This window comes from Ahaetulla prasina, chromosome 4, assembly GCF_028640845.1.
Source record: "Ahaetulla prasina isolate Xishuangbanna chromosome 4, ASM2864084v1, whole genome shotgun sequence".
Classification (NCBI taxonomy): Eukaryota; Metazoa; Chordata; class Lepidosauria; order Squamata; family Colubridae; genus Ahaetulla; species Ahaetulla prasina.
This window is the reverse complement of record NC_080542.1, coordinates 7509888-7533468: the sequence shown is the minus strand read 5'-3', so window position 1 is coordinate 7533468 and position 23581 is coordinate 7509888. Positions and strand designations below refer to the sequence as shown.

Below are 23581 nucleotides of genomic sequence, written 5' to 3'. Positions count from 1 at the left end.
GGAAAGAGATTGGTGATGGGAACGATGAGAAGATTAATAGTAGTGCAGATTTAGTAAATAGTTTGACAGTGTTGAGGGAATTAATTGTTTAGCAGAGTGATGGCCTTCGGGAAAAAACTGTTCTTGTGTCTAGTTGTTCAGGTGTGCAGTGCTCTATAGCGTCGTTTTGAGGGTAGGAATTGAAACAGTTTATGTCCAGGATGTGAGGGATCTGTAAATATTTTCACGGCCCTCTTCTTCATTCGTGCAGTATACAGGTCCTCAATGGAAGGCAGGTTGGTAGCAATTATTTTTTCTGCAGTTCTAATTATCCTCTGAAATCTGTGTCTTTCTTGTTGGGTTGCAGAACTGAACCAGACAGTTATAGAGGTGCAAATGACAGACTCAATAATTCCTCTGTAGAACTGAATCAGCAGTTCCTTGGGCAGTTTGAGCTTACTGAGTTGTTATAGTATAGTACATGGAGAAGGAGGTGTGCAACATAACCCGATATCAATACGACAACTAATAATATTATGTTTTATTTTTATGTTAAGCTATTTACAGATACAGATTAACAGAATCGGAAGGGACCTTGTAGGATATCTAATCCAACCCCCTGCCCAAGCAGACTCTACACAGTTTCTGAAAAATGGCAGTCCAGTCTGTTTCTGAAAGCTTCCACTGATAAAGCTCCCACAACTTCTGGAAGCAAGCTGTTCCGTTGGTTGATTGTTCTCACTGTCAGAAAATGTCTCCTTATTTCTAGGTTGAATCTCTCCTTGATCAGTTTCCATCCATTATTCCTTGTCTGGCCTTCAGGTCCCTTGGAAAATAGCTTGACCCCCTCCTCTCTGTGGCAGGCCCTCAAACATTGGAAGACTGCTATCCTGTCTCCCCTGGTCCTTCTCTTCACTAGACTAGCCATTCCCAGTTCCCGCAGCCATTCATCATATGTTTTAACCTCCTTTAGTGTTTTACAAGTTGAAATCATTACTTTAAACTGCACCAAGGAACCTATGGGCAACCTGTGCAGAGTCCATATTTAACAAGATGTTGGCTGTTGTAAACCTAATTCTGCGTAGCTTCTTTTCCAAAAACTCTACACTACTAACCAGAGCATTCAAAACATTTGCCAGACCCATTCTTGAATACAGTTCATCTGTCTGGAACCCATACCACATCTCTGACCTTAATACAATTGAACTAGTCCAGAAATATTTTACAAGAAGAGTTCTCCACTCCTCTGTAAACAACAAAATACCTTATACCAACAGACTTGAAATCCTGGGATTAGAAAACTTAGAACTCCACCGACATGCATGACCTGTGTTTAACACACAGAATCATCTATTGCAATGTCCTTCCTGTTAAAGATTACTTCAGCTTCAATCGCAATAATACAAGAGCAAACAGTAGATTCAAACTTAATGTTAACCGCTTCAATCTTGATTGCAGAAAATATGACTTCTGTAACAGAGTTGTTAACGCTTGGAATTCACTACCTGACTGGGGTTTCTTCCCAAATCCCAAAAGCTTTAACCAAAAATTGTCTATTGACCTCACCCCATTCCTAGGAGGACTGTAAGGGGCGTGCATAAGTGCACAAAAGTGCCTATCGTTCCTGTCCTATTGTTTCCTTTCAATATATGTGCTTGTATATAATATTGTGACAAAAATAAATAAATGAATAAAAAATTCTGGAGTAGCTGAAGGGTCCAAATGACCTTCAAAGAAAGAAAAAATGGCAAAAGACCAAGTAAAATGATGACAACGATGATGGTGGTGTTGATGATGATGTATAAGCTGATGCAAATTGCAACAGGGAGAGAAGTCTTTGGCACCTCTACAATGGCCCATATCATACCCCTGCTCCATGAATTTCACTGACTACTGGTCTGCTTCTGAGTACAGTTCAAGTTATTAATTGTGACCTTTTAAGCCCTTAACGCAGTGGTGAAATCCAAATTTTTTTACTACCGGTTCTGTGGGCATGGCGTGTTGGGCGTACCTTGGTGGGAGTGGCAGGGGAAGGATACTGCAAAATCTCTATTCCCACCCCACTCCAGGGGAAGGATACTGCAAAATCTCTATTCTCTCCCCACTTCTGGGGGAAGGATATTGCAACATCTTCATTCCCACCCCACTCTGGGGCCAGCCAGAGGTGGTATTTGCCGGTTCTCTAAACTACTCAAAATTTCTGCTACTGGTTCTCCGACCTGCTCAAAATTTCCTCTACCAGTTCTCCAGAACCTGTCAGAACCTGCTGGATTTCACCTCTGCCTTAATGGCATAGGTCCAGCTACCCAGCTTGTCCTCCTGGGACAAGCTTATCTTACGCTGGCAGAGAGGACCTACTTTGGATCCCATAGGTCAAAGAATTCCGACTATTGGGATCCAGAAGAAGACCCTTCTCTGCAACCTTTGGATCATCTTACCCACTAAAACAGGGCTGTCTGTCAGGGTGTAAAGAGTTAATAACTGTAAGCTGATGAAAAGCTGTAAGCGGAAGGCAGCCAGAAGGTGATGCAATAGAATGAGGCAGCAAAGTTATTGCCACTTTAAGAACCTGGGTCAGAAGCTGCCTACCGGTATGTGGTGGACATGCCCAAAAGCTAAAAACTATTGGAACAAAATTCAGATATGGCTAGAAGAAACAACTCAACAACATATTGAATTAAAACCCGAGCTGTTCCTATTGGGTAACCTCCCAGAGAAAATTAATAAAGAAAATATTTATTTGATTATGCATGTAATAACAGCAGCAAGGAATTGTTTTTGCATAAAATTGGAAAGCAGAGAAAATACCCCTGGAAGGGGAAGTTATTAAAAAAATTTTTAGACTGTGCAGAAATGAATAGATTAACTTCGATGATTAAGGAAAGAGAGGATTCAGAATATTTTAAGACATGGGACCAATTTTACCTTCGGTTAGAAAAAAAGATAAAAATAAGCAAATTGATAGCTATGTAAGAAAATGGTATAATTAGAATATTGTACTTGTGAAAAAAACGTAATAGATTAAATTGAAAGGAAGAAAGGAGAAAGAAAAAGATGAAGCCATGAAGATAAAAACCAAGATATTACACGGAAGGAATGACTGATGTATTAAATGTTTGTTTGTTTAAAAAATAAAAACACTTTATTTGAAAAAAAAAAGGGTGGGTTTCATCGAATTAGTTGGTTTGTCCACCTGGCCATGCTACCCACCTGTGCCAACGCAGCCATACCCACCTGGCATCTGTGAGTCGCCTCATTCTAGAATTAGAATGATAGAAAAACAAAGATGGAAGAGACCTTAGTCGAAACCCCTGATCAGGCAGGAAACCCTACACCATTTCAGACAAGTGTCTATCCAACCTCTTCTTAAAAACCTCCAGAGTTGGAACATTCACAACTTCTGGAGGCAAGTTTTTCCGCTGATTAGTTGTTCTAACCATCAGGAAATTTCTCCTTAGTTCTTGCTTGCTTCTCTCCTTGATTAGTTTCCACCCATTGCTTCTTGTCCTACCCTCAGGTGCTTTGGAAAATAGCTTGACTTCTTCTTCTTTGTGGCAGCCCTTGAGATATTGGAAGTGTCATGTCCCACCCCCCACTCCGACGAATGAGTCAAGGAAGTCCGTAACAAACTTGGCAACGAAGCCCCTGCAGCTTGCCAAGTTCCTTCGAGGTTTATCAGGGCAGGAAGAAGTCCAAGTTGTGACCTCAGCGATAGGGTCCGGTATCAGCAAACTCGATAAGACTTTGCTTGACTCAAGGTTGGAATGCCAAAAGCAGGCCCTTTATATAGGCTGTGGGATGTGGCTCCATGACTCAGCATTTATCCAGGTCTGCCCCTCCCTTCCTTCTGCTGGCATTGCCTCTCAGATCTCCGGAAGTGAGGATTCTCCCACTTTGAATTGTCTTCAGCTGGATCTGCTGTCTGGGAAAGGGAGGGGTCAGAAGGAGTAGGCCCGAGCAATTCCAATACCTGGCTAGCTTCCTGCTCTGACGGCTGAGCCAAAGGAACACACGCTGTATGAGTGAGATTTATCAGGCTACTCCTTTCACTCCTGGAATCGTCTCCGGGCATAGGGCCAAGACCGGGAGCTGGAGGCATGACAGGCCATTCATCTTCATTATCAGACTTGGAGTCTGATAACAGACCCGGTTGGAGACGGGAGGGGCCCGGCTGAGGAGAGGAGGGAGGACGAGTCACAACAGGAAGACTGCTATTATGTCTCCCCTAGTCCTTCTTTTCATCAAACTAGACATACCCAGTTCCTGCAACCGTTCTTCATATGTTTTAGCCTCCAGTCCCCTAATCATCTTTGTTGCTCTTCCTGCACTCTTTCTAGAGCCTCAACATCTTTTTTACATTGTGGCGACCAAAACTGGATGCAGTATTCCAAGTCTGGCCTTACCAAGGCCTTATAAAGTGGTATTAACACTTTACGTGATGTTGATTCTATCCCTTTGTTTATGCAGCCTAGAACTGTGTTGGCTTTTGGGCAGCTGCAGCATACAGCAGGCGCCTATTTAAATGATTGTCCACTAGGACTCCAAGATCCCTCTCACAGGTACTATTATTGAGCAAGGTACCACATATACTAATTGCAAAGATGGTGGAAAAGTTAGTTATCTACATGAATATGGGTTTCCAGCAAATCCTTTGGATAGCCCCTCATGTTCAATCATTGCTTGGTGATGCAATGCTTAGAGTGCAGAATTGCAGTCTAACTGTGCCCACAGTCAGAAGTTTAATCCTGGTTGACTCAAAGTTGACCCATTCCTCCAAGGCCAGTAAAATGAGGACCCAGATTGTTTGGGGCAAAATGCTGACACTGTAAATCACCCATAGAGTAATGTAACACACTATGGAGTGGTATGTAAGCTATGTTCTGTCATTGGTCAAGCTTCCAACTAATGAACCCAAGCAAATCAGCAGTCTGAGACTTCAATCCTCTTCAAAGAACTTCTTTATTGAGTATATCATATCGGCACAGCTTCAAAGGAAAATTAACTCTAAATCTTTCCCACAGTTTCACTATCATTAAAATAGGAACTAAGCCCATCCTCAAGTGTCACAGGCCCCATTGGCCAATTGGGTTAATTGGTGGGGTTTCCAGGCACTCCTTATTCAGCCTTATCCATTGCCAGTAGAGATGACCTTGGTTCTTACGAGAAAGCTCTCTGTTTAGTCTAGTAAGGCATTGCAACCTCCTTCCCCCTCTGAGTGCCAACTGAGGAACAGAAAAATGGCAGCTTCCCAGTTCAGTTGGAAGTTGACATCATCCTTATTATTAAGACCATAACAGAATAACAGAAATCAGAGTTGGAAGGATCTCCTATTGAAACCCCCGGCTTGACAAATGGTTTTCCAAACTCTTCTTTAAAAACTTCCAGCGTTGGAGCAACACAACTTCTGGAGATGATTCGTTCCATTGATCAATCGTTCTAACAGTTAGGAAATCTCTCCTTAATTCTAGCTTGGTTCTCTCCTTGATTAGTTTTTTATTTATTTTTTATTTTATTTATTTTGTCAAGCATGTATTTTATGAAAGATACAAGTGTAAACATAATTATAAATTCATGTAAAGGGTATGAATAAAAGAAAACAATAGGAGAGGGATGGAAGGCACGCTGGTGCACTTATGCATGCCCCTTACAGACCTCTTAGGAATGGAGTGAGGTATATAGTAGACAGTCTAAGGTTAAAGTTTTGGGGATTTGGGGAAGAAACCACAGAGTCAGGTAGTGCATTCCAGGCATTGACAACTCTGTTACTGAAGTCGTATTTTCTGCAGTCTAGTTTGGATCAGTTTACCATGAGTTTGTATCTATTGTATGCTCTTGTATAGTTTTGCTTGAAGCTGAAGTATTCATTGGCTGGTAGGACATTGTAGCAGATGATTTTATGTACTATGCTTAGGTCAGACCTAATTTCCATTCATTGTATCCTGTCCTGGCTCCAAGTTCTTTAGCATATAGGATGATGCCCTGCTTCTTTTTGGCAGCCCCTTAGATATTGGAACACTGCTATCTTGTCACCCCTTGCTGTGCCAAAATGTTTGCCTTTATCGGTAATTTGGTACCCAGAGTTCTGAAGCAAAGCAATTTGAAATCTGGGCATCATTATGTGAAGTTTTGTTGACCAGAAATATCTTCTGGAGAATGAGCACAACCCTGCGAATGAACTGAGTGCTATGCCAATAAAAGGAAAAACTGGAAAAACACCAGGAAAAGCACTTGAAGAGGCATTTTGTAAAGCAAGCTTAGGCAGCCATATTCACAGGAAGGCTCACAGATCTTCCCAGGTCATCTGAGAATGTCCAGAAAGGACTTACCTTGGTGTTACTGATTATGCAAATCCCCAAACATGTGAAAAATACCTTAGAACCTGTTGTGACCCAGACCAAGGTAGGTAGTAAGAAACTCAGTCGGTGTAAAAATAAACAAACCTGATTCGAACAGCTGAGAATTACTTCATTCTCAGCGTAGCTTAAACAAATTAAAGCAAATTCCTCCCAACACAAATTCCTCAGTACTATCCCCAACCATGGTCCAATTAGGCAAACTGCCCAAAGCCCTTTTTAAAAAAAATTTATATCCCGCCCTTCTCCGAAGACTCAGGGCGGCTTACATTGTGTTAAGCAATAGTCTTCATCCATTTGTATATTTTATACAAAGTCAACTTTTGTTGCCCCCAACAATCTGGGTCCTCATTTTACCTACCTTATAAAGGATGGAAGCCTGAGTCGACCTTAGGCCTGGTGGGACTTGAACTTGCAGTAATTGCAAGCAGCTGTGTTAATAACAGACAGACTTAGTCTGCTGAGCCACCAGAGGCCCTTCTTGGCAAAAGTTCAGAAGACACTGATACAAAATAAATGCAACAAGACGAAGCTATCCACGTTGTTTTCCGGCAAAGCCCAAATGCTGTTTCTGGTCTTTTAAGCCTTATGGGAGGGGCCAATCATCTCTTGGCCCTACTCCAGAGTTGTCCTCTTTGCTTGAGCTGCTCTTGCCTTCTGGCAGCTCTTCTCATGTGTGCATTAGGAACAGGTTCCTCCTGTTCCTCTGCCTCACTACTGTCAGTCTCTGGAGGTTCTGGAGTCTCCACCTCACTCCCCGATGACCCTGGCCCCACCTTAGCCTCTGATGCAGAGCCCTCATCCAGGCTTTCCCCAGCCTCCAGGACTGGCCCACACTCTTCCTCAGCCTCATCACTGACCGACTCCGTTGCCAGCTCCGCAGGCTGCTGGCGGACCACAAAAGAACCCCTTGAAGTCAAGCTTTTTATAAGACTGGACTCCTTTAGAGGCACGCTTTGAATATCCTTCTTGATAAAGAAGCTAAATAACATTAGGCAAACAGAACTGCTGATAATCAACCTTTGAATCCCCAAGTCTTACTCATACTAATAAACATTGCATCAGAAAGGAAAAAAATCTTAATATTTTAGCTCTTTATTCTTATTATCTTCACTTTGATATTCAGCTCATAACTCTTGGAAAGGAAGTTGAATAACATTAGGAAATATTTATGATATTATAATGAGTTTTTGATTCCAAAATCCTACACATACTAATCAACATTGTACCAGAAAGTAAGGGAATTGAATTCTTCAGGTCTTTCTTCTTACTAGCTGATCCTTGGTATTCAGCTCAGGTTTCAACAGGATGATGTAGCATTTAGGGGAAAAGATACATCCCAGTAATCCAGCACTAGAAACTAAGATGGAGAAGATCTCCACAGCAAACAAGGCTTTTCCTGTGGAGCTCAGGTAAGTTGGAACAAATAGGACCCAAACACTGCAAAATACCAGCATGCTAAAGGTAATGAATTTGGCTTCATTGAAGCTGTCCGGTAATCTGCGAGCACAGAAGGCCACAAAGAAGCTGGCAAGAGCCAGGAAGCCCATGTAGCCTAGGACACAGGAGAACATGACCGTAGAGCCTTCGTTACATTCATTGATGATGGCCTCGGTCACAGAATGCATGTTCAACTGTGGGAATGGAGGGAAAGATCCTAGCCAGATGGCGCAAAGACCAACTTGGATGAGAGAGAAGAAAAGGACAATGGAGGTTGCCATCCTTTTTCCCACCCATTTCTTCATGTTGGAGCCTGGCCTGGTAGCCATGAAGGCTACAACCACAGTGAGGGTTTTGGCCAAGATGCAAGAAACAGCCACGGAGAAGATGATGCCAAAGGTCGGTTGTCGGAGAAGGCAAGTGACCTCACCGGGTTGACCAATGAACAGGAGAGGACACAGGAAGCAGAAGTGGAGGGAGATAAGGAGAATGTAGGTGAGGTCCTGGTTGTTGGCTTTGACCAGAGGGGTATCTCTGTGCTTAAGGAATATCCCTAATATGAGAACAGTGATCAAAGACAATGAAATAGAAATGGAGGCCAAAGTAAACCCTAGAGGTTCCCTGTAAGAAAGGTATGTTACAATTTTCTGGATGCAGTCATCTTTTCCTTTGGTTGGGTATTGGTCTTCTGGACATTTGAAGCATTTTTCCATATCTTTAAGACAGATAGCCAGAAAGGAAAAAAGAAAAAAAATATTTCAGGTCAATTTGTGTATAGGGCTTTGTCTCCCAAGCAGAGCTGTTGTAACGTGTGTGTGGGTGTGGGTGTGTGAATTTGACCTCATGATTACAATTTGACCTCATGATTACAACATTTGGCAAGAAATCAGAAGATTGTGAGTTCTATTCTCACCTTAGATAGAAACTCAACTGGGTCACCTTTACTCAGAGGCCCACCAAACATAACACAGACTGCTTTGGATTCCACATAAGTAGAAGACCCAAAGGTGCCTTTTCAAGAGGCAACTGGACTTTCTGGTTTTTCTCTGAAGATGCTTGGCTTCTCATCCAAGAAGCTTCTTCAGCTCTTCTTCAGCTTCTTGGATGAAAAGTGAAACATCTTGGATGAGAAGCGAGTGCCATGTGATGAGGTGAGGTTCAGTCCTCGCCGCAGCTTCTGCCAAACTAGCAGTTTGAAAGCATGCAAATGTGAGTAGATAAATAGGTACCACTTTGTTAGGAAAGTCACAGCACTCCTTGACATTATGCTGGCTATGTATTCAAGAGATGTCAGTTTCAGAGTTCTGGTTAGCTAACTGACGCAGCAGCATATATTACTGCTGTTAAATGAGGAAAAAAGAGACTGTTGTAGCAATGGATAATGTACCTGTTTTGTTTGAAATCTCCCCTTCAGGGCAAGGAACACAGTCATAGCAACAAAATGTTTCCCCTTCCTTCTTTTTCTTTTGATTTCCAGGACGGCACTGTTCATTACATATTGAAAGGGGACAAGTCTAATATAAGTAGGAAAGAAACTGGAATGAGAGCAATGCATTCAGATATCTCTAAGTACAGGTAGCTGGGGAGAATATGTAGCCAAAATAACATTCTTACTTCTGGGAACCAAGGACATTCTCACCAGTACCTGGAAGGGCATGGATGGGAGTCATCTGGGTTTGGGACTGTGACCTGATTGGGGCATGTGATGGTTGTGTGTGATTGGGAGAAGAACTTTGAACTTTGAATTCGGTGGGGATAACCTGGGATACTTCAGAATCAGGTTTTCACCAGATGTGACAATATGGCATGCCTAATTATTATTAATTATTAGAGGAATTATTGAGTCTGTCATTTGCACCTCTATAACTGTCTGGTTCGGTTCTGCAACCCAACAAGAAAAACACAGACTTCAGAGGATAATTAGAACTGCAGAAAAAATAATTGCTACCAACCTGCCTTCCATTGAGGACCTGTATACTGCACGAATCAAGAAGAGGGCCGTGAAAATATTTACAGACCCCTCGCATCCTGGACATAAACTGTTTCAACTACTACCCTCAAAATGACGCTATAGAGCACTGCACACCAAAACAACTAGACACAAGAACAGTTTTTTCCCGAAGGCCATCACTCTGCTAAACAAATAATTCCATCAACACTGTCAAACTATTTACTGAATCTGCACTACTATTAATCTTCTCATAGTTCCCATCACCAATCTCTTTCCATTTATGACTGTATGACTATAACTTGTTGCTGGCAATCCTTATGATTTATATTGATATATTGACCATCAATTGTGTTGTAAATGTTGTACCTTGATGAAAGTATCTTTTCTTTTATGTACACTGAGAGCATATGCACCAAGACAAATTCCTTGTGTGTCCAATCACACTTGGCCAATAAAAAATCTATTCTATTCTATTCTATTCTATTCTATTCTATTCTATTCTATTCTATTCTATTCTATTCTAATAAATCTATACTTTGAGGAAGCCTCTGGCCATGGAGTTTTGATTTCATTTGGGCTGCTACTTGAAACCCTGACAGCAACTGTACTTTTTTTTTTTTGAAAGCATTTCACTTCTCATCCAAGAAGCTTCTTTAGATCTTCAGTTAGAACCGAAGAACTTTCTTGGATGAGAAGCAAAATATCTGCCTTTTGAAAAAGTACCTATGGGACAACCCTATCCTTGATGACCATGAATTCTTCATAAAGACTTAGTAACACCTTATCTATCTCCTGAAGGAATCTTTTAGACAACATTCCTGGCTATCCACCCTTTTTAAATGCCTGCTTCATCTTTAGGTAGGGCAGCTTCAGTAGTGATTTGCTTTAAAACCTGTAGTGATTCGCACAACTTTAACAAAAATGTTGCAAACATGTTGCAGTCACAACTCAATAGTTGCTTTGCTTAACATTGGATTATCTGGTACCAAATATGGTCATAAGTCAAAGAACTACCTGTATGCAGAAATCATATTTTCAAAAAATGGCTACAGATAATTTAGGTCCCAAGTGTATAAGATAAACAAAGCATCAAATATTGCATTTGTACTTTAACAAATCAGATTTAGAGAGGATTCTGTCAATACTAATAAAAACAGAAAAGTTGAGATTTCATTGGAAAGACAGTAAGAGTGACTGATGTTCAGCCTTATGGCCTATTTGGTCTGACTGTCAAGGTTTTGTAGTAAAGATAATAACAGTCCTGAAGTTGGAGGGGGAGTGACCAGCGTCACGGTGGGACAGTGGATACCGGTGCTCTGGAGAAAATGCTGATATCCCAGCCATTTGGGGGTCCTTTATGGAGCATAGCTGTCTTATAGAGACAGAGAAAGGAGGGAGGCACAGACGGGTGTGAACAGGAAAGTTGAAAATTCCCTGGAGCACCAGTATTAGTCTCTGACCCAACGGCACGGGAAGACAGCCATTAGGAGCTGTCAAAAGCTGGGGCAGCCACACAAAAAGATTTGAGCAGTAGCGGTGATTGAATGGAGTATTGTTACCGAGTGAGTGATTGGCCAACTCACAGGTAAGAAGAAAATTTTTCAAAGCTTAAAAGGAGTTTCAACTTGAAATTACTGGCTAATTGGCATGCAGAAATATAAAGCAAAGGAAACAAAAAGCAAAGCGGAATTTTGAGATTAAAGCTCTAAAAGAAAACCGTTCCTTCTGGATTTAAAATTGGACTTGGAAGAAATTAAAAATAATAAAAGGAAAAGAAAATTGAAGGGAAACATCTTTTGCTAACAGAAGGATTGAGGAACAGGAAGTAATTATCTTTGTGGATTAACAAGTGACATTTTGTTGCTGAGGAACTTGTGAATTGAAGAGAGACATCTGCTGGAGGAAAGAAAGTATCACGTCATTTAGACTCACGTGAAAGTATCACATGATTTAGACTCACTTATATATAAGTTAAAATAATAAATTTGAAAATATTTTCTTCTTAAATTGAGAACATGGTGAGTTGGGAGGATGAATGTGAAGAACTAAGGGAAATGCTTCAAATGGTGCGAGAATCTTTTAAGGGAAACAAGGAAGCAGAAGAGTGGTTAAAATGTAAAAAAATAACTATGAGGGAGAAGCAAAAGGAACAAGAATACAATGCTGAAAAGGAAGTAACTGAAGAGAATTATATAGCTGAAGACAGAAACAAAGATTTCTTTGTTTGATTTCTGGGATTGACAATGAAAAAAAATGGATAGAGGAAAGTATATTTTAAAAAAAGAAGATAAAAGAAGGCAAGGGGAAAAGATTGAGGGGGAAAATTAAAAGAGTAGAAAACATAATTGTGGCTCAACAGACTAATGCAGTCTGTTATTAACACAGCTGCCTGCAATTACTGCAGGTTCTAGTCCCACCAGGCCCAAGGTTGACTCAGCCTTCCATCCTTTATAAGGTAGGTAAAATGAGGACCCAGATTGTTGGGGGCAATAAGTTGACTTTGTATATAAATATACAAATAGGATGAAGACTATTGCTAACACAGTGTAAGCTGCCCTGAGTCTTCGGAGAAGGGCGGGATATAAATGCGAATAAAAAAAAATTGATTACACTGGGATTAACAGTGAAATAGTTAAATTAGATAAGGAGAGTATCTATCTCTCAAGAAAGAAGAGAAGAGGAGGAACTAGGGAAAGATTGAGGGGAAAAATCAAGAGTAAAAAGTAGAGAAAGGATGTGGAAAGGAAGATATAAGGAAAAGAAGATAAGAGAATGGGAGAAATGAAGGAAAATATTAAAAAGTGGAAGTTTGGAGAGTCTGAAGGAAAATGGTTAAAAGAGGAAGAAAAATGAATAGTAAAAAAGAAATTAAAATAGATGTAGAAAGTGTATGTAAGAAATAAATTAGAAGAAATATATAGATTATTGTAAAGGAAGTAGATGAAATATGAAAGATACAATGGGATATATGTTTTACTGTTTGAGGATGCATGGAATTGGAAAGAATTATAGTGGATGGTAAAGAAATACATTTTAAATATAGAAAAGAGTAAAGAAATTAATTGACATTAAGATATAAAATTGAAAAGAAGTAAAAAAGGAAGAAATATATTGTTTAAGAGAAACAGTCCAGCAGATAAAATGTGAAAGATAGAATGGTTTACAAGTGAAAATAATTGAAAATGAGATGTAAAATGGAATAAAATTGAAATGTTAGTAAATGATGTATCTTGATTAAAGATAAAAATAATAATTGTTTAACTGGAAAAAAGAATTTAAAGAAACTAAGAGATGGAAGGTTGTACTTATTAAAGGGTTGTAAAGCAAAAAATAGAATTAGATGAAAATGTTAATAGCTAAAATGTATGAGGGGAATTCTGAGAAATAGACTCAATAAATGGGAAAACCGGGGTTACCTGGACACCATAGCAGAAAATATTGAAATCAAAATGAATACAGCAATAGAGAGAGATAAGAAGAAGGAGAGAAGTGGAAGAAAGGGAGAAGAGAGGAAGAAAAGGAGGGGAAAGAAGAGTAGGAGAGAAGTTAGAGTGGAAGGAAGAATGGAGGAGGGGGAAAGGAAGGATGAAGAGAAGGAGTAGGAGAGGAGAGAACGAAGTAGGAAGGTTAAAAGAAGGAAGGGAGAGGATAAGAAAGGGAAGAAAGATTACTGTAAAATTTGAAAGATGAAATGGAAGAAAGACAACCCCGAACACGTTTGAATACATCAGGATAAAAATTGAATTAGCTCAAAAACAATAAAAGAAAATATATGTTAGTAAAAATGCAGAAATTTCAACTTGAGAGCGAAAAAAGATGTGGTTTATATAAATGAGCATAGAATCATTAAGACTGTGATTAAAATATGGTAAAAGAATATTTTGGCAGAAATTGTAACTGAGTAAAATGTATTTGGATGTGTTAAGTTAAGGTGTATAAGATATGGTATGGCCAATGCTCTGTTCATAAACAATGTGTGTGTGTGGGGGCATCAATAAAAATTGATTTAGAAAAAAATATATAATAGTCCTATTATTTAGGGTAATGTCTGAAAGCCACTGAGAAACCAAAATCGGGAACTGGGAGAAAGAGAAAGTACAGGCAAGGAAGCAAATGGAATGATATGGAGAAGTGAAGGAACACTTGCCTGAGATCCTTCAAACATGGCAATGTTATCTGTGCTAAATCCAGACCTGATCTGATGTGAAATCAATGTCAGTGATCCATCTGGAGAACATGGGCTCGCTCCAGAAGCCACAAAAATACATACCCGATTGAAAGCTCTATGCCACAAAATCCTATTGTCCCTGATGACCAATTCATCTTCTTGGTGTCCATTTGGATCGATCCAACCAATTTTCACCCTCTCGAAGGACCGGTTTGGAAAAATGACCATGTGCACAACGTCAAATCCACCTCTCATTTCCTTTTGCTCATTGAAGGACACTGCGTCACCAGCTGAATTGTTGAAAGAAACCCTTTGAAGGTAGGGATGGAGCTAATGGAAAGCCAAGAAGGGGGGGGAAAGAAAGAAGAAAAGCTTACAACATTTAGAAGAAAGAAGAGAAGAGGAGGAACTAGGGAAAGATTGAGGGGGAAAATTAAAAGAGTAGAAAACATAATTGTGGCTCAACAGACTAATGCAGTCTGTTATTAACACAGCTGCCTGCAATTACTGCAGGTTCTAGTCCCACCAGGCCCAAGGTTGACTCAGCCTTCCATCCTTTATAAGGTAGGTAAAATGAGGACCCAGATTGTTGGGGGCAATAAGTTGACTTTGTATATAAATATACAAATAGGATGAAGACTATTGCTAACACAGTGTAAGCCGCCCTGAGTCTTCGGAGAAGGGCGGGATATAAATGCGAATAAAAAAAAATTGATTACACTGGGATTAACAGTGAAATAGTTAAATTAGATAAGGAGAGTATCTATCTCTCAAGAAAGAAGAGAAGAGGAGGAACTAGGGAAAGATTGAGGGGAAAAATCAAGAGTAAAAAGTAGAGAAAGGATGTGGAAAGGAAGATATAAGGAAAAGAAGATAAGAGAATGGGAGAAATGAAGGAAAATATTAAAAAGTGGAAGTTTGGAGAGTCTGAAGGAAAATGGTTAAAAGAGGAAGAAAAATGAATAGTAAAAAAGAAATTAAAATAGATGTAAAAAGTGTATGTAAGAAATAAATTAGAAGAAATATATAGATTATTGTAAAGGAAGTAGATGAAATATGAAAGATACAATGGGATATATGTTTTACTGTTTGAGGATGCATGAAATTGGAAAGAATTATAGTGGATGGTAAAGAAATAAATTTTAAATATAGAAAAGAATAAAGAAATTAATTGACATTAAGATATAAAATTGAAAAGAAGTAAAAAAAGGAAGAAATATATTGTTTAAGAGAAACAGTCCAGCAGATAAAATGTGAAAGATAGAATGGTTTATAGGTGAAAATAATTGAAAATGAGATGTAAAATGGAATAAAATTGAAATGTTAGTAAATGATGTACCTTAACGTAAGAGAAAAATAATAATTGTTTAACTGGAAAAAAGAATTTAAAGAAACTAAGAGATGGAAGGTTGTACTTATTAAAGGGTTGTAAAGCAAAAAATAGAATTAGATGAAAATGTTAATAGCTAAAATGTATGAGGGGAATTCTGAGAAATAGACTCAATAAATGGGAAAACCGGGGTTACCTGGACACCATAGCAGAAAATATTGAAATCAAAATGAATATAGCAATAGAGAGAGATAAGAAGAAGGAGAGAAGTGGAAGAAAGGGAGAGGAGAGGAAGAAAAGGAGGGGAAAGAAGAGTAGGAGAGAAGTTAGAGTGGAAGGAAGAATGGAGGAGGGGGAAAGGAAGGATGAAGAGAAGGAGTAGGAGAGGAGAGGAGAAAGTAGGAAGCTTAAAAGAAGGAAGGGAGAGGATAAGAAAGGGAAGAAAGATTACTGTAAAATTTGAAAGATGAAATGGAAGAAAGACAACCCCGAACACGTTTGAATACATCAGGATAAAAATTGAATTAGCTCAAAAACAATAAAAAAGAATACATGTTAGTAAAAATGCAGAAATTTGAACTTGAGGGCGAAAGAAGATGTGGTTTATATAAATGAGCATAGAATCATTAAGACGGTGATTAAAATATGGTAAAAGAATATTTTGGCAGAAACTGAGTAAAATGTATTTGGATGTGTTAAGTTAAGATGTATAAGGTATGATATGGCCAATGCTCTGTTCATAAACAATGTGTGTGTGGGGGGGATCAATAAAAATTGATTTAGAAAAAAAAAAGATAATAACAGTCCTATTATTTAGGGTAATGTGTGAAAGCCACTGAGAAACCAAAATCGGGAACTGGGAGAAAGAGAAAGTACAGGCAAGGAAGCAAGTGGAATGATATGGAGAAGTGAAGGAACACTTGCCTGAGATCCTTCAAACATGGCAATGTTATCTGTGCTAAATCCAGACCTGATCTGATGTGAAATCAATGTCAGTGATCCATCTGGAGAACATGGGCTCGCTCCAGAAGCCACAAAAATACATACCCGATTGAAAGCTCTATGCCACAAAATCCTATTGTCCCTGATGACCAATTCATCTTCTTGGTGTCCATTTGGATCGATCCAACCAATTTTCACCCTCTCGAAGGACCGGTTTGGAAAAATGACCATGTGCACAACGTCAAATCCACCTCTCATTTCCTTTTGCTCATTGAAGGACACTGCGTCACCAGCTGAATTGTTGAAAGAAACCCTTTGAAGGTAGGGATGGAGCTAATGGAAAGCCAAGAGGGGGGGGGAAAGAAAGAAGAAAAGCTTATAACATTTAGAAGAAAGAAAACAAAAGGGATGGATATTCATTAGATTTCATTTCTGCCTGCAGTTATGGTGACATAGTTCTACTTCCCTAATTCCAGTCATTATCATTTTAGCTTTTCAAGGGGTAGAGACCGATTATGGAATGAGTCTTGAAAACGTTCCCTACTTCATATGCAATGGCTAAGAAAAATGTGCAATTCCTTTCATCGTTTCATAGTTCAGCCGTTTCTTCTTCTATCTAAAGTTTCAAGTCCAAGTAAACACAATCACAGACAAGGTGTGATACAGAAAATGAGCATATTATTTCACCTTGCAGAAGATATATAATTCTTTTCAGGCTCCAGAAACACAGAGATGCAGTCACAAGTGTCTATGAGAAACAGAATTTTCAGCTAGTCATGGAAACAGCGGAAGAGAAAACACAACCTGAACATGGACATAAACGTGTTCCGTTGTTTTTACAGTTACCTGCCAAGGTTGCAGCTCAAAAAGATCAGCGGTTTGAACCTTCCTGAAGGATCTCTGATGGGACTGAGATGACAGCATGGCGTTCAAAGCATGTGCTGCTGCATAAACACCGTTATAGATACTGTAGCTATGTACAGTGGTTTCCATCTCAAACAGAGGCCTGGGGAGATCCCGTAATCTCTCTTTGCCAGTACACATGTCATCCTCCTCAATTTCCATATCAGGATCGGGAAAAGTACAGTCAAACGCTCGCTCCCAAAAGTCCTTCAGGAACCTCTGACTTTTGGTCTTGGATGGTTTTATGCCTTCAAGAAACTTATTGAACCCCGGAAGTTCTCTGGAGTGAAATGTAAAGGAAATGGCACCCTGAAAAAAGTTCAGGTCCCAACTTCTTTGCAAGGCGGGTAGTGTGAAATCAATTCCACTTGTCATGACCCATACTTTCATCAATGAATCTTTTAAGTTATTTCTGAGGTCTTGTTTGAATAGAATGGTCCTCAGCTGGGCCAGGGTCACTGATTCTCCATAGAGGAGGAACACCTTGGTTTTGTGATCAGTTAAAGGTACGTCGATATACGAGGTTATTTCGAGCATTTCTTCAATGTTATCAAAGCGGATGCGCTGTGGGATTTTTTGCCTGTAAGCTGTGCAGATGCCATTCTGGAAAAACAAACTTTCCAGAGTCTGCAGAAAAGTCTGCCCATTGTCATTGTCATGAAAGAAGATCCCGATCCAGGTCCATCCAAAATGCTGAAGCAGTTTAAGAATCCCCAAGTATTGTTGGCCTTCGTTGGAGACCATGGAATAGAATGAAGGGACCAGAATGGAGTCGATCTTCCCAGGGACCAGGGCACCATAGGTGAGCTACAAATAGAATTACGATTTTTAAAACCAGGGGACAGCTTCATCTCTGTATGTCAGAATTTGCTAAAACTTTTGAACCAATTTGTCAGTGGATAGAAAACCATGCATTTGGTTGGTCGAGGCACGGAGAACCATGCATTAGTTGCGGAACTGTTTCTAAAGTATTAGTGCATAATGCATTTTCAGCAATATTTTTTGGTCAGATTAGCAGAGTCGGACGGGTCTTCATGGGTCACATAGTCCAACCCCCCACTCAAACAAGAGACCTTACACCATTTCTGACAAATGGCCGTCCAATCTTTTCTTGAAGGTCTTAAGTGATGAAGCTCCCACAACTTCTGAAGGAAACTTCTGTTCCATTGGTTGATTGTTCTCACTGTCAGAAAGTTTCTCATCATTTCTAGGTTGAATATCTCTTTGGTCAGTTTCTATCCATTATTCCTTGTCTGGTCTTCATGTGCTTTGGAAAATAGCTTGATCCCCTCCTCTCTGTGGCAGCCGCTCAAATATCGGAAGACTGCTATCATGTCTCCCCTGGTCCTTCTCTTCACTAGACTAGCCATGCCCATGTCATGTCCCACTCCTCCTCTGACGGCCGGGTCGGGGAAGTCCATATCAAGCGTGGCTGCAAAGCCTCTGCAGCTCTGCCAAAGTCCTATCAGAGTTCTAAAGGCAGGCAGGAGACCAGGATGTGACTTCAGCAATCCAAGTTAGACTTTGCCTGACTCAGGGAATGCCAGAAAGCAGATCCTTTATATAGGCCATGGGGTGTGGCTCCATGACTCAGCACTTATCCAGGCCTGCCCCTCCCTTCCTTTTGCTGATGTCGCCTCTCTATTCTCTGGAAGCGAGATCTCTCCAGCCTCCAGCTGTTGGCAATCTTAGCTCATGACTGGTTTCACATTCTTCAGGCTCACATGCTGTGGGGGAGGGGTTTAGTTGCTCCGTTTGCCTGGGCATGATGCCAGGACTGGAGGCTGGATGCACGTCAGGCCATTCGTCTTGCTCGGCCTGTCCGGGCATGGTGCCAGGGCTGGGGGCTGGAGGCATTCCAGGACATTCTTCCGAACTATCAGTGTCCGGCAGGAAATAAGAGGGGCCCGGCTGCGGTGGGGGGAGCGAGCGAGGCACAACAGCCCAGTTCCTGCAACCGTTTATCATATGTTTTAATCTCCAGTCCCTTAATCATCCTGGTTGCTTTCCTCTGCACTTTTTCTAGAGTCTCAACATCTTTTTTATAGTGTGGTGACCAAAACTGGATGCAGTTAATTAGCTTTTCAATTAGCCTTTCCTCCTTTTTGAATGACCAGGAGTTTAACGTGAGGGGAAAAAAGTATGTAATTTCCTTGTATTATAGTGCAAAGTTCCTACCTGTGGAATCTTGTAGAGACTAAGAATATCTGACATGTAAAAAGAGGTGTCAGAACCAAGTCCTCCAATGACGGCTATCAGGTTCTTCTGTTTGGAACATTTGTAGTTGGGAAGAAAGCTAGTTGATTTGAAGAGCAGGTCCAAGGTGGTCCAATAAGTTATCTTTGCATCATAGCAGCTGTCGTAGATATGGAGCCCAAGAGTGACATTGGGCAAGATGTGGGGATCCTCATTGATCTCCTTCACAGCAAAGGCCACGGCAAGGGCATGCTGGTAGAACTTTGTAACCATGCTGAAAATAGAAGCACATTCTTTTCCAAACACATGCAGAAAATCAACCTTCCAATGTTTAGAAAACTACAACACTTCCTTAGCCAGCATCCTATTCATGTTTGCAAAAATGCTCTTTTACTTGATGTTCATTTCTAAACTAAATAACATAAGTCCATCTAGTTTTTAAAATGTGATTTGCAATTAAAAAAAAACCTGGAGAGATTGGAATCAGCTAAACGCAACATTACAAGAAATTTTTATTTTTTAATTGAATTGAATTTTTAATCATAATTGGGTTTTTTTTTAAAAAAAGAAAAACATTGTTCACCATTCGGAATTACTTGGTAAGAATAGTAGTTGAATCAATTGATCGATATATTTAAAAGATTAGCATAGAAGACATTAAAGGAAAAAAATGAAGAAGGGATGGGGCACAGGGGCTGTAGGACAAAAACACAATTGTAACTTTTGCAAGAAGACAAGGAAATTTTGAATAGAAAGTTCCATACACATAGAAAATTGTAACTGATGTCAAGTTTATTGTATTATTATAAATGAATGTGGGGGGGGAATTCACAGCTCAAGTCAACTGGCTATAAAATATGCCAGCATAAAAGTGTATCTTTAATATAGTCATGCTTTATTTTTTATTTTATTTTGCAAGATAGATATTGGAACTGTTTTCACATCATAAAAAATAGAGGTGGACTGATTTTTGTTGTTGCTTCCTAGCACTTTACTTTTCTCTAATATCTTTGGCCAATGTTTCAAAATAAAAAGAATTCTCCATAAGGATGAACCAATGTGTTGGTTACTTAACAGTAGGGCTAATACTGAGGGAACTATTATAGTGATACAAGCAGTGGTGGGATTCAGCCAGTTCGCCCCACTTTGGGAGAACCGGTTGTTAACTTTCTGAGCAGTTTGGCAAACTAGTTGTTGGAAGAAATCATTAGGGCAGAGAACTGGTTGTTAAATTACTTGAATCCCACCATTGGATACAAGCCTATGAAATGTTATCTCTCACGAACAATGTAACTCAGTTCCACCTTTGTTGTCAGTCTGGCTAATATTTGCAGGTGTAATGACCAACACACACACACACACACACACACACACACACACACACACACATATTCTCTCAAAGGTGCATTTTTTTCTTGCTGTTTTCTGGGCTGTTTTTTTTATTTGAGTCATCATTATCCAAGGTATCAGTGGAGATTCTCAGTCATCCAGCTCATAGTTGACATAGTTGTCCAATAGCTTTTTGAAAAAGCACCTTTGAGATTCTTCTCCAAGAAGCTTCATCAGTTATAATGATAACCAATGAACATCAGTTATAATGATAACCAATGAACCAATGAACAACTCAGTAAGCTCAAGCTGCCCAAGGAGTTGCTGATTCAGTTCTACAGAGGAATTATTGAGCCTGTCATTTGCACCTCTATAACTGTCTGGTTCGGTTCTGCAACCCAACAAGAAAAACACAGACTTCAGAGGATAATTAGAACTGCACGAAAAATAATTGCTACCAACCTGCCTTCCATTGAGGACCTATATACTGCACGAGTCAAGAAGAGAGCCATGAAAATATTTACAGATCCCTTTCCAGGACATAAACTGTTTCAACTCCTACCCTCAAAACGACGCTATAGAGCACTGCAAACCAGAACAACTAGACACAAGAACAGTTTTTTCCCGAAGGCCATCACTCTGCTAAACAAATAATTCCATCAACACTGTCAGACTATTTACTGAATCTGCACTACTATTAATCGTTTCATAGTTCCCATCACCAATCTCTTTCCACTTATGACTGTATGACTATAACTTGTTGCTGGCAATCCTTATGATTTATATTGATATATTGACCATCAATTGTGTTGTAAATGTTGTACCTTGATGAAGGTATCTTTTCTTTTATGTACACTGAGAGCATATGCACCAAGACAAATTCCTTGTGTGTCCAATCACACTTGGCCAATAAAATTCTATTCTATTCTATTCTATTATGTGTGTAACATATAACATTATACAGACGGGAGGTTGAACAACTAGCCTCATGGTACGACCAGAACAATCTGGAACTGAACACACTCATAACCGTAGAAATGGTGGTAGACTTTAGGAGAAACCTTTCCACCTCTCACAATACTAGACAACACAGTATCAACAGTAGGAACCTTCAAATTTCTAGGTTCTACCATATCACAAAATCTAAAATGGACAGCTAACATCAGAAACATCATCAAAAAAAGCACAACAAAGAATATTCTTCCTGCACCAACTCAGAAAGCTCAAACTCCCCAATGAGCTGCTGATACAGTTCTATAGAGGAATTATTGAATCTGTCATCTGCACCTCTGTAGCTATGTGGTTCGGTTCCACAACCCAACAAGACAGATACAGACTTCAGAGGATAATTAGAACTGCAGAAAAAACAATTGCTACCAACCTGCCTTCCAATGAAGACCTATATACTACACGAGTCAAAAAGAGGGCTGTGAAAATATTTACAGACCCCTCACATCCTGGACATAAACTGCTTCAACTTCTACCCTCAAAACGACACTATAGGGCACTGCACACCAGAACAACTAGACACAATAACAGTTTTTCCCAGACACCATCACTCTGCTAAACAAATAATTTCCTCCACACTGTCAAACTATTTACTAAATCTGCACTACTATTAATCTTTGCATCTTCTCATCGTTCCCATCACCTGTCTCCTTCCACTTATGATTGTATGACTGTAACTTTGTTGCTTGCATCCTTATGATTTACATTGGTATAGTTTCCTGATTGCTTATCTGTACGCTATGACTATCATTAAGTGTTGTACTTTATGGTTCTTGATGAAGGTATATTTTCCTTTATGTACACTGAGAGCATATGCACCAAGACAAATTCCTTGTATGTCCAATCACACTTGGCCAATGAAAATTCTATTCTATTCTATTCTGTTCTGTTCTGTTCTGTTCTGTTCTGTTCTATTCTATTGTTATATAACCTATAGCATTATAATTGATGAAGCTTCTTGCATAAGAAGCAAAAAAATATTAGAACATAGAATAATAGAATTGGAAAGGACCTTGTAGGTCTTTTAGTTCAACCTCCTGTTTGAGCAGGATACCCTATATCAGTCTGTGGAGATTCTCACCAGTGTCCCAACGGTGCTTTTTTCAAGAAGCAATTGGACTTTCTGGTTTTACTTTGAAGAACTTTCACTTCTCATCCAAGAACCTTCTTCAGAGCTGAAGAAGCTTCTTGGATGCGAAGCAAAACATCTTCAAAGAAAGATAACAAAGTCCAGTTGCCCTTTGAAAAAGCACCTATATCATTTCAGACATATGGCTGTTCAGTCTCTCATTGAAAGCCTTGAATGATAGTCTTCCCTCTTCTTCTTCAAATAAAAAAAAAAACCCAACCCAGTTATCTTTTGAAAGAAAATAAATTGCACCTTCGAGACAACTTATGACCTGGATTTCTGAGAATCTCCACAGATAAAAACACTTACTCAGAAAACTCAGTTGAGAGCTGTGAAGGCATTTCCTCAAATAGATCTTCTGTGAACATATACATAGACTGAGAGATCATCCCACCAATGAGGAGGTCAGCTGGCTCGTACCACTCATGAGGAACGGGGATAAGATCACTCTGGCGACATTTCAGACTGGTTATATTTCCCGCTAAGTTAAGGATCAGAGCCAAAACCATCGATTGTTTCACCGCCTGAGAGAAAATCTCAGCCATCTGCATCTGTAGAGTCTAGTTCTTTTCAACTGCCATTTTCATCAGCCCCTGATCGGGACCTTTATCATTTTTGAGAAAAAATAGATTGGTTACCACTTAACAAGGAGATCAATGCAAGTCCATGTGTATCAGCTGAGCCTGCTAGCATTCTAAAGTCAGATGGACATTAGTAGATTAAAAAGGGAGAGATTTGAAAAATGAACTCTTCAGAAACGCACTTACTTCAGGTCCCTCCTCCCAGTTTTGAATATCAGAGGCAAAATAGACATGTTCAGACTCATTTTCTCCTGGGAAATAGTTGAACAATC

At 39.7% G+C, this 23581-nt stretch overlaps 1 protein-coding gene across 1 annotated transcript; it reads right to left on the bottom strand.

The window, feature by feature from the left end:
• Window positions 1-7585: 7585 nt before the first annotated feature.
• Window positions 7586-17810, bottom strand: LOC131196629 (vomeronasal type-2 receptor 26-like). Its single transcript, XM_058179655.1, has 4 exons — window positions 17010-17810; window positions 16269-16496; window positions 9160-9286; window positions 7586-8487 (listed from the first exon to the last, which is right to left on the bottom strand). The coding sequence occupies exons 1-4, from the start codon at window positions 17808-17810 to the stop codon at window positions 7586-7588; spliced, it is 2058 nt and encodes a 685-aa protein (XP_058035638.1).
• Window positions 17811-23581: the final 5771 nt, after the last annotated feature.